Consider the following 12,291-nt stretch of genomic DNA (forward strand, 5'->3'; position numbering starts at 1 on the left):
GTGGATTTACACACACCCACCCACCCACCCACAGACCCTTCCATAGATGATAACCAAAATGTACAGATAGGCAGAGTAGAGTCAACATCCAGTGATTTAGACTTGTTACAAATTCACTATGAATGAATAGTAAAAACAGGTATAATTTGTTGATTTAAGGATATTTATTTATATATTTTGACATGTGATGCTGAAAAGTTGTGTTTTAATGGTTTATAAAGCTTTAACATTTTGAATCTCAACATCTTCTTTCATTCAATAATTGTCTGACCCCCAAAATTTCCTGCAACTGTGCACCTTTTTTTTTTTTTAGCATTTTTCCATTTTTATCAATTTAAACAATATTATCTGCTGAAATTATAAAAAAAAAATTATTGTCACGCCTAGCTATAGATTATAATAAAAAAAAACACACTAAAACAGCATGTCTAGATTACACTGTAAAAATGCCAGACCTCGAATGTACTTTAGTGCTTCCATCAGCAGAACTGCATTGCGCTAGACTAATGATGGGAAAACTGCTAAAAGGCCCAGATTTGTAAAGGTATTTGGGCATTGCTGAGCTCAGTGTCACAACACCTAACTGATTTAGGAGCCTAAATCTCTTTTCCCCAAAAGGGATTTAGGCACTTAGGAGTCTAAAACCAGACGGTTGGGATCACTGCAACGCTGAGCACAGCAACACCTAAATACCTGGGCCAAAGTTTTCAGTGTCGTTGCAGCCCAGAAATGAAGATGTAGCCTTCCCGAGTTATATCTTGGCAGGATCTGTCTCCAAACCCTGCAGTTGCAGAGGACACTGGGCACAACTGCAGGTGTAGGGACCTCTGGATGATCTCTGTCACCAAGTTAACCCAATGCTTGGCTGAGATATGCTCTTGGATGAAGAAAAGCTGGTTGACGTTAAACCACTGTAAGACTTAGGTTATACTGGTAGGTAGAATAAAATGCCAAGAAGAGTTTGTAGGCACTGTGCAATTTAGGAAGCTTTCCTGGATTCCTTGCTGAAGCTAAACTTTCACATAGCAGCACCTTGCAGTAATATGTTCTACCATCTCTCCCTGGCCAGAAGTCATGTCCTATCCTTGTGAATAGCGACCTGGCTTTGGTAATTCATGCCTTTGTCATTTCCTGCCTGAACTGCAACAATACAATCTACGTGGGCCTGACAGCTGCTGAGGAAATTAGAATGCAGAAGCACATCTCCTCACTAACACAAGATACTATGAGCATCTCACACCTGCCCTCTGCTCACTACAGAAAATCATATCAAGTAGAAGATTTCAGTCCTTACCATCAAGGCACTAAGTAGCCTGGTCAAGGGATACCTAGAAAACACTTACTGCTCAGGAATCTCAGTCATTCTTAACAATGCCACTTCTCAGGCACAATTTAAAAGGGTTTAATTGAAATCTAATATGTACATCCCCCAACAAGACAATCCCTAAGAACATTCAGTATATATTTCAGCCCTAGAATCTGATTTTAGGAACACACTAATCAAGTTAAATGAATAAAAACCAAGAACTAGCAAAAGTGAATGGTTCCATGTTGATATTTTTAATGTCATATTTATTGTTCCGAATGTCTTTATTTGCCCAATATCTATTGTGTCACCTGCCCTCAAAAGAGAGCAGTAACCCCCTGGAAAACAGAGCAAAATATTCTTATTTCACTGTAGCTTCTATGCTGAAATGTTATATGTTACACATTCATAGCAAGTACTAAATTACATCATATATCCCTATACCTCCTACAATAATCCATTGACGTATGCGTGGGGGAAGGGTGTCCCTCATTCTACAGTAGTAGGCTCCCAATGTAACAAAAGCTATGTTAATGAAATCTGTTAGTCCTTTCTACAGTGATATTGATAACCCTGAACTTAAACAACAACTAAAAGTGGACTTTCATATTTAAGACTGAACAGCCCAAATTCTAGGTTAAATCATTTAAAGAGTTGGACTGGCAGATCACATATATGATATGAAGGAGATATTCAAAGGCACCAATTTAGGTGCCCAACTTCCAATGAATTACCTGTGGCTGTCACTTTGCAAGAAACAGGTGTGAAATGATTTGTTCTGATTACACTTTTTGCACAACTACATTAGCAGATTCACAACTGTCAAGACACCCACCTAGCTTTTTGTTCCTCTGGTCTCTCTGGTTCATTTTCATCTGTCAAAAGAAAAAAACATTATTTAAGAATTATGTATTAGAAACCATATAGTCAAAAATAGCAGAGTATCTTGCAAGCTCTAATTCTGTACCACTAAATAAAACAGTGGACCCTACAATCCTGAGTTGGATCTGTGTGGTCAGACATGTGAGCCAACACAGCACCCCATTTAACCCAACAGAGCTCCACAAACAGACCCTTTGCGATATTAGGATTTTAGTTTGCAGGCAGCATTAACGTGGTTAGGGTAAATGGGTATGTCTACACTGCAGCTGGAAGCAAGCCTCCCAGTCGGGGAAAACAGACTCACGCTTGCAAGGCTCAAGGTAGCATGCTAAAAACAGCAGTGTTGATGTTGTGGCTTGGGCTGGAGCTCAGGCTCTCAAACCAACATAACCCCTTAGGTTCGACAGCCTGAGCTCCGAGTCCATACCACAATGTCCACACTGCTATTTTTAGCATGCTAGCTGAAGCCCCACTAGTGAGAGTCTGTCTACCCAGGCTGGGACGCTTACTCCCAGTGGCAGTGTAGGAAGTCAAGCGTTACAAGTTTCAAACCAAAAAAAAGAGAGAGAGAGGGAGAGATTACAGTATTTCAAACTTGTTTTCATTTTTAGATCACTTATTTACTGTTATCGTTATAATGAAATGTGAGTTATGTATGTGAAATTTTAATCTACAATAAGGAGTGCCTAAGATAGTTTATTGGTGTTGAGAATTCAAAGAATTTTAAGACAATGTATATGAAAGGCATGACAGAAAATAAGGCTTTGGTGGAACTATTCAGGTGAATGAAGGCTGCAGGAACAGCCCCTGAATATGTATTCAGTATTCCCATACCAATCACACCTCAGAATTTCCTCAAAGTACCTGAGCAACTACTACCTCTCAGACAATGAAACCCCTCTTAGCACACATACATTCTGATCAGTCACTATATTCTAACCCTCTTTTCCAAAACGAGTGGATTTGGTACAGGTTATAGATAGGCTGAAGCATTATATGAATCCAGTGTCCAAACAGCCTTTCCCTCTTAGCTCTTCTAGAGCCAATGGTACAGTCACTATACAGGATAGGAAAATACACTTGAAAATACACATTTTAAATCTTGGGTATTTCAAAGGAGTGTAGATATAGGAAGTGCCTAAATATGATGGTGATGGCGAAGTTACAAGACCAGAGAGAATCATGGACTTTTTTAAAGGGGGGACGCATTTGTGGAGCACACAACAAGCAGCTGCTTCAGGCCCGTGGCGGGCGTGGGGGGGGGGGGGGGCGGAAGACCCCCAGACGGCCAGGCGGTAGGCGGGGGCCAGGCAGAAATGGGGCGGAGGGCCCAGTGCCGCAGGGCGGGGGATCACTGTAGTCATCACACTGCTTATTAGGAGGCCCGGGGTGCGCCATGCCCAGCCCGGCCACATTAGCAGGTGGTTCCCGCACCAGCAGGCCCGCGGAGCGGCTCCTGCGGGAGATGGGCACGCGGGGTCGGAGGCAGCAGGCCCGGCCTGGCCCAGGGAGCCGGCCTAGGCGATGGGGAGAGCGGGTGCTGCGCACGCTGGGGCCTAGCGCTTCCCTTCCGGCCTCTCCCCGTCCGGTGGCGCCAGGGAGGGAGCCCGAGGCGGCCGGGCCAGGCCCGGGCCTAGGAAGGTCCGTACCGCCATAGAGCCACTCCTCCTCCTCATCCCCGCCAGTCCCGCTCAGGTCCGCCGCCAGCCGCTCCACCTCGCCGGTCGACATGGCCGCCTCCCCCAGGACGCGCCGGCCCCTGCCGAGCGCGGACACAGGCACCCGCCGCGCCGGCTCCCCGCGCAGCCCCGCAGACGCTTCCAGCGGCAGCCGAGGAGCTCCGAGCGGCGGAGGCCGGTGTGTGCAGCGCCCGCCCCTCCCGCGCCGAGGAGCCGCCGCCGCAAGCTCGCTCGCTCAGCGCTTCCCCTCCCCCCGCCGAGTGACTGACACACACACACAGGAAAGGGCCGGGCCCCGCCACCCCCGAAGCACTAGGACGCCGGGCCGGCCCCCGCTGGGGGCAGGACAACGGGGGTTGGGGCGGGGAAACGGGGCCTGCCCCCTCCCCCGGCAGGGCATACTGCGGGAAGGAGTAAGGTAGCCTGGCCCTGGGGAGAGAACCCCCTCTAAGGGGCTGGTCTGCCTTAGGCCCACAACCATCGCATCGGGCCCTTTGCCTGCTAAGTGGTGCCACAGAAACTGGGGCTTCTCTTTGCAGCCAGGGAAGGGGGAAATACACACTTGCCAGCCACAAGGGTTACAGAAATCCTCAGTGAGACCCAGCCCCAAAATAAAAAGATTAAACCGAATCACGGGGAAGGGGGAGGGGAGTCTCTAGGGGAGTGAACCCTTCCCCAGCTGGAGCATGCTGCTCATTGCAGCTTGATGAATCCAGCCCTGAACAGGCCCACATTAATGGAGGCCTTTCCCAGGCTACTGGCACAGGGAGAAGGGCTTAGCCTCCCTTATCGTTAGGGTGGAGGGGCTGCCATTCTGTTCCTTGCTACACACTGACGTAGCATTATCCTGCATCCCTCCACACTGCAGCCAGGATCCTGCCCTCCCTGGTCTTCCCCTTGCTCCTGCAGTCTCTGTATTTCACCTACTCTTTTCCCATATTTCCCCCCCCTTTCCCTTCATCGGGCCAGCATCCACATCTCCTTTTCTGTCACATCCCCTCCCTCCCCCATTCCCTTTAGGAATCACTACTGCTCCCTACGTTGCCATGCCCTCCTCCTGTCCATTCAGCATGGGGAGTGAGACCATTTTCCTTAAAGGCAGCCTTGCTTCAGGCCCTTTTCAAAAACAATAGGCAATGGCTGCCATCTTTGTTACAGAAAGCCTCCCTTTTACATTCAGCAAATGGTGGCCATCTTTAATGTGGTTTCAGCCCCCGCCAACTAAGGAAAAGTTTAATGATAAAATGTAAGAAGAGGGAGGTGTGGAAACAAATTTGTCCCATCTCCCTGGGTCCACTTCAGCCCAGGTGTGAAGGTTTTTTCTCATCCCACTGCAAACACTGAAAGAGAAGCTGTCATGCCATCATCCACCCTCTGAAAATCAAAACAGAAGCCTATGCAAATCTTAAAAGCTCCACTTTGTGGCAGGGAGCTCATTCTTTGAATCATCTGCATGGACAACCTTGTTTTACAGCTTTGTACTTGGCAGAGATGTAGTTTTGAATTAAGAAATTTCCTTCTGAAATAAATGTGAAATGTTTGAAAAAGAGTGTGATGAGCATGAATGGAACATTACTTTTGTTACACTGCTCTACAACCAAAATGCTTCTGAAATAAATGTAGTCAAACTTTACTAATTTTGGGTCACTGAGAACGAAAATGATGCTTAAAATTGTTGATTGGCTCTAGTTTTCAAGATATGCTATTGGGTCAGTATATACGACCCTTGACTTGGGAATGGCAGAGGATAAGTGAGTTATAAAGGGAAGGGATCTCAATTTAAACCAGAAATGACTAAAATACATCTTTGACTGGATCTATGAATAAATCTATGACTGGGTTTGGACAGTATTTGCTTTTTAGGCAAAACAATGAATGATGCAATCTGAAGCTGGTATTGCATCATACATGATATGAATTGCATCATGTTATTCCTAGAAGTCATGGATGATGCAATCATAATGAAGCTTACATCACTCTGCTGAACAAATTGCCCTATATCAACTCTAGAAATCATACAGTGTCGTGCTCTCTTATTTGTCAGTGTTTGATTTTGCAAAGGGACACATTTCTGTTTAGCCAAAGTGAGCAGAGATGCCTCGTACTTGTGTGAACAGTGCAGATAACTTCTGCTATGTTTGTGGTGAAGTGACTTTTGCATCACAAAAGCGCAGTATAACCACTATGGTTAAGAAAGCCTATCACCTTTATTTTGGCTGCAAAATTGGAGATCAGGACAAGAGGTGGGCCCCACACATATGCTGCAACACTTGTGCAACAAATCTTCGCCAGTGGTTGAACAGGAAAAGGAAATCTATGCCTTTTGCAGTGCCAATGATTTGGAGAGAGCCAACAGATCATACCAGCAATTGTTACTTCTGCATGGTGCCTCCAGTTGGGAAAGGTGTGTCAAAGAAGAAAAAGTGGACTGTGCATTATCCAAACATTCCATCAGCTATACGCCCAGTACCCCATGGAGAAGGACTGCCGGTTCCTGATGCACCAGAATCATTCTCACTTGAGTCAGAAGAGGAAGAGGATGAAACTTCTGGTCCTGAACCATCAATGTCACAGGACCCACATTTTCTCCCATCCTCCTCCTCTGAACCACACCTCATAACACAAGGTGAACTGAATGACCTTGTCAGGGATTTGGAACTACCCAAGAGTAAGGCAGAGCTGTTGGGCTCCAGACTACAGCAGTGGAATCTCCTGGCAGGTGATGTTAGGGTTTCCATGTTCCGTGACCGTCAAAAGGATCTTGTCCCATTCTTCTTCATGGAAAGTGATCTTGTAGCCTGCAACAACATCGATGGTGTGATGGCAGCCCTCAACATCGTTCACGATCCAGATGAGTGGAGACTGTTCATTGATTCATCGAAGACGAGTCTTAAAGCTGTTTTACTGCATAATGGCAATGTTTTGCCATCAATTCCAGTTGGTTAGGCAGTCCATATGAAGGAAACCTATGACAACATGAAACAACTTTTGAGGTGCATAAACTATGACCAACATCAGTGGCAGCTTTGTGGCGATTTGAAGGTTGTTGCTCTCTTGCTTGGTCTGCAGACTGGATACACAAAGTACTGCTGTTTTCTCTGCGAATGGGATAGTCGTGCAAGAGATTCCCACTACATCAAGAAAGATTGGCTACTCCGACAGTCATTGGAGCCTGGGAGGAAAAGTGTTCAGCATCCACCACTTGTTGAATCAAGGAAGATTTTGTTACCACCCTTACACATCAAGCTGGGTCTGATGAAGAACTTTGTCAAGGCCATTGACAAAACACAAGCAGCTTTCAAGTACCTCCGTGGAAAATTTCCAAGGTTAAGTGAAGCTAAGATAAAGGAAGATGTCTTTGTTGGTCCTCAGATTCGTGAACTTCTTCAAGATGATGCATTTGACCATGCACTGCGTGGCAAGGAAAAGACGGCACGGAAAGCCTTCCAGTTAGTGGCAATAAATTTTCTCGGAAACAACAAGGCAGACAACTACAGGTTGTTGGTGGAAAACCTCCTCAAGGCATACAAAAGCCATGGTTGCAACATGTCACTAAAGATACATTTTTTGCACTCTCATCTAGATTTTTTTCCACCGAACTGTGGAGCAGTGAGCGACGAGCACGGCGAGCGATTTCACCAGGACATTGCAACAATGGAGAAACGCTATCAGGGCAAATGGAGCCCATCAATGTTTGCAGACTATTGCTGGACAGTGACAAAAGATGCTTCATTTAATGAATACAAGAGACAAGCCAAGAAGCGCCGAGTAGACACTGAATAGGACTAAACTATGTACATAATAGTTTTTTGCCTTTTGTTTCATAATAAATTTTATTTATATAATCCTTTTGCTGATTTTTAAAGTGTTACATAAACAGGACAGGTGAAATATTATCATGTAAAGCAACCATAAATACCAGAGCTGGAATTGATATGCAAACTAGACACAATCAACTCAGGATTAGATAAAGATTGGGAATGGCTGAGCCATTACAAACATTGAATCTATCTCCCCTTGTAAGTATTTTCACACTTGCTTCTTATCAAACTGTCTGTACTGAGCTATCTTGATTATCACTTCAAAAGTTTTTTTTCTCTTACTTAATTGGCCTCTCAGAGTTGGTAAGACAACTCCCACCTGTTCATGCTCTCTGTATGTGTGTATATATATCTCCTCAATATACGTTTCACTCTATATGCATCCGAAGAAGTGGGTTGTAGCCCACGAAAGCTTATGCTCTAATAAATTTGTTAGTCTCTAAGGTGCCACAAGTACTCCTGTTCTTTTTATAATAAAATAGCACATTTTATCTCTGAAGCAGACGACTTCTCAAAAATTGTAGACCAGTGTTATTTAACTATGCAGTGAAGTCAGGTCATTTTCATTGCTACAAGTCAATTCTAATTTACTATGCAATCATAAATGGAGTGAGAAAGGTGGTTTGATTTGGAAAGTTTTCAGACCTGGGTTTCCTGTACAACAAGTTTATATACACTTTAAGGAACTTGTATCAAGGGTCAGTACAGTATTTCTTGTTTTCCCCCCTCCTCCCCATTTGTTTACTTTGTATATTTGACAGTACTTTGACCTTGGTCATACCAGGCACTCCATGTGTAGATACAATGGTCCACCTGAGAAGAGTGCTTGCAGGATTGGGCCCTTAGTCTATGCCAGTTACACTATTTCCCCTGTAGAGTCAGTCAGTTTTACTTGTTTGTTTGGACTTTCACACAGATGAGAAAATAAGAAATTGAATTAAAAAAATCTGATACTAAACCCACAAAAATGGATAGGACTCAAAGGCCAGGTGCAGAACATGAAACTACTTTTACATCGTTTTTTAGAACTTACAAGATTTCCAGTTTACAGTGAGTCTTCAAATCAATACTGATTATTTTAATTTCTGGAATGCTTAAGTATTTGCACAAGTAATAATTAAAATAGACTAAAAATAACTACCAATATAAATTTCCTCATTAATGGACTTACACTGATTAATCTGATTTTGTGCACTGGCTAGTAGTCTCTCTTTCAGACTGGCTTATAAAGAGAAATAATTGCACTCTGTGGTGTATTTTTTTTTTAAAAAACCCTCATGATTTCTTGACAGAACTTTTGTTGCTTTGACTCTGCATAAGTGTGAAAACAAAGGAAGTTAAAACATTGACAAATAAAAACAACACTGGAAAAGCAGAAGGCAACAAAAACAAACATTTTCAGCATTTGTGATATGTCAAAGAAAAATCTAGATTTCTAGCCTTCAAGATAATTCAATTTGACAAGGAATTAATTCTGCATGGGTACAGGCCCAGCGGCCTGGTGATCAACCATCATCAATCCTTTTTGGCATTGATTGTTCACATCAAATAGTTTTCCAGACTAATTTTATCTTTCATATTGTTCTGCACTGTAAAGTTTTACACCACAGCTAGTAGGTTAAAATAATAGATCAGAGCTGAAGTAAACAAAGATACAAATCAGAGCTGAGAATGAAAAAAAAGATGGATCAGAGTGGGAATAGGCGGGAGACACATCAGAGCTGGAATTAAAAGAACATTCCCCTGCCATTCATCGCCACAGAAGATCAGGAGTGTTTATCGTCAGGTCTGAAAACTGAATGTCATTAGGTGAAATATGGTAATTTGTAGCTTTTTTCAAATAAAGTGATAGATATTTTTGAGATTTTTTTTTTAAAGTTGCCTGTGGACAGAGTTATTTTTGATGGTTTCTGTAGGACTGATTTTCAACCACTTTACAAATACTAAATATTTATTTCTTGTAATTAAGCAACATGTGGAATAATTTTTGAACTACTTGCCTTTCAATAATTTATTGTGCAATATTAAGTTGGACGGTGTGAAGGAATAATCATCTGTTTTGAGATATAAGAGCAAGGTATTGTGGTTATGGCTGCCATCAAATAGTGTAATTGATCTATAGGCAACCACAGCCCCTTTAAAACTTATGGTCATGCTAGCCACCTTCCATTCAGACTAAACAGAAGTAGTAATTAGGCTCCTTTATGGAATAAGAATGCTGGAGACAATGGAAGCCACCCCCCAAGGCATTAGGGCACATGCAAAGCTGATAAACAACTAAGCCATGCAGGCTGAGGATTTTCCTTGGGGACTGATTGGAAACACAGGGACTGGAGCATTGAGTGGCTGCAAATGGTGTGTCCCTGTGAAAGCCATCAGAAAAGCTGAGAAGCAGTCATGAACACAGTCCTGAGGGAGCAGAGTCAGATCCCCTTCAGGCACAGGAAAGGCAGGCTTAGAAATTATGAGCAAAGAAACTGCCTGTAGTTTGTTCCTATTGTGTTCTGGGAAATAGGACAGTCTGTATGTTCTTTGTAAATAGGATTTCATCCTATTATCCTAACCTAATTGCCTTCTATGATGAGATAACTGGCTCTGTGGATGAGGGGAAAGCAGTGGACGTGTTATTCCTTGACTTTAGCAAAGCCTTTGATACGGTCTCCCACAATATTTTTGCCGCCAAGTTAAAGAAGTATGGGCTGGATGAATGGACTGTAAGGTGGATAGAAAGCTGGCTAGATCGTCGGGCTCAACGGGTAGTGATCAATGGCTCCATGTCTAGTTGGCAGCCGGTTTCAAGCTGAGTGCCCCAAGGGTCGGTCCTGGGGCCGGTTTTGTTTAATATCTTTATTAATGATCTGGAGGATGGCGTGGACTGCACTCTCAGCAAGTTTGCAGATGACATTAAACTGGGAGGCGTGGTAGATACACTAGAGGGTAGGGATCGGATACAGAGGGACCTAGACAAATTAGAGGATTGGGCCAAAAAAAACCTGATGAGGTTCAACAAGGACAAGTGCAGAGTCCTGCACTTAGGACGGAAGAATCCCATGCACTGCTACAGACTAGGGACCGAATGGCTGGGTAGCAGTTCTGCAGAAAAGGACCTAGGGGTCACAGTGGACGAGAAGCTGGATATGAGTCAACAGTGTGCTCTTGTTGCCAAGAAGGCTAACGGCATTTTGGGCTGTATAAGTAGGGGCATTGCCAGCAGATCGAGGAACGTGATTGTTCCCCTTTATTCGACATTGGTGAGGCCTCATCTGGAATACTGTGTCCAGTTTTGGGCCCCACACTACAAGAAGGATGTGGAAAAATTGGAAAGAGTCCAGCGGAGGGCAACAAAAATGATTAGGGGTCTGGAGCACATGACTTATGAGGAGAGCCTGAGGGAACTGGGATTGTTTAGTCTCCAGAAGAGAAGAATGAGAGGGGATTTGATAGCTGCTTTCAACTACCTGAGGGGGGGTTCCAAAGAGGATGGAGCTCGGCTGTTCTCGGTGGCAGATGACAGAACAAGGAGCAATGGTCTCAAGTTGCAGTGGGGGAGGTCTAGGTTGGATATTAGGAAAAACTTTTTCACTAGGAGGGTGGTGAAGCACTGGAATGCGTTACCTAGGGAGGTGGTGGAGTCTCCTTCTTTGGAGGTTTTTAAGGCCCGGCTTGACAAAGCCCTGGCTGGGATGATTTAGCTGGGAATTGGTCCTGCTTTGAGCAGGGGGTTGGACTAGATGACCTCCTGAGGTCCCTTCCAACCCTGATATTCTATGATTCTATGATCAAAGAAATACCTGACACATAACATTAATTTCTCCTCCTAACAAAAACATGACAAGACATCAAATATTGGCTAACTACCTGAACCAAGGAGCAACACTGTTAGTGGTAGGATAGCATTTCCAAGGAGAGAAATTGTGAGCTGGCATTCTTGTTGAGCTATAATGGAGGTGCTCGCAGAATACGAAGATGCCCAAAACAGAATTAAAACAAGGTTTACAACACGAACCGGAGACTTCTCAAAATAATTTAAAACAGGAGCTGAAGACCTTGGAAAAAAAACTTAAAGAAACATCTAGAGGTTTCCCAGAAAGGACTGAGAGACCTGTGGTTGGAGATACAAATCTTTGTCTGGACAGATTTGGAAACCCAACTACAAAACTCCCAACCTGGAATGGCAGGATGGATTGATGAGGTAACCAGCAACTTGATTATCATGGACAAGCCTTTCCAGGAAATAGAAGAGAACAGGAAAACTTTGTCTAATTTGGAACTTCCTGTGACGTTGTGCAGTCTATATGGTTTTATAAAAACATGATAATAAGTGAATATAATGTAACTGGGATATGCTTCATGCAAAAGGTCTCTTGTAAGGTATCATTACAAAGCTTACAATCTACTGAGTGTGATCATCCGATTTGTATAAATGTACCACTCTTGTATCTAAAACTAGAAATATAAAATATAACTCTGAGGGCCTATTGTAATTATGTAAAGTGTGGGCCATTAATGATGGTTTGGAATCTTGATGACTCCCATTGTCTGCAGATGGCTGTGTTTACCTGTGAGTCTTCCTGTATATGTGTGTGCAGGCAAGTGAGTAATG

At 43.7% G+C, this 12,291-nt stretch overlaps 1 protein-coding gene across 8 annotated transcripts in view; it reads right to left on the reverse strand.

Annotated features, from left to right (window-relative positions):
- Positions 1-4,076, reverse strand: part of FIP1L1 (factor interacting with PAPOLA and CPSF1) — a 79,956-nt gene extending 75,880 nt beyond the window's left edge. For 2 of the 8 annotated variants that reach the window (XM_026647938.2, XM_026647936.2), the window contains exons 1-2: positions 3,838-4,074; positions 2,142-2,181 (exon numbers count right to left, since the gene is read on the reverse strand). In XM_026647938.2, coding sequence (XP_026503723.1) covers positions 2,142-2,181; positions 3,838-3,919 — 122 coding nt within the window. In that variant the 5' untranslated portion in view covers positions 3,920-4,074. Of the gene's footprint in view, positions 1-2,141; positions 2,182-3,837 lie in introns of all 8 variants that reach the window. The other 6 variants (XM_026647940.2, XM_026647935.2, XM_026647939.2 and 3 more) reach the window with 4 other exon arrangements.
- Positions 4,077-12,291: the final 8,215 nt, after the last annotated feature.

Source organism: Terrapene carolina, unplaced genomic scaffold, assembly GCF_002925995.2.
Source record: "Terrapene carolina triunguis isolate 2854851 unplaced genomic scaffold, T_m_triunguis-2.0 Scaffold66, whole genome shotgun sequence".
NCBI lineage: Eukaryota > Metazoa > Chordata > Testudines > Emydidae > Terrapene > Terrapene triunguis.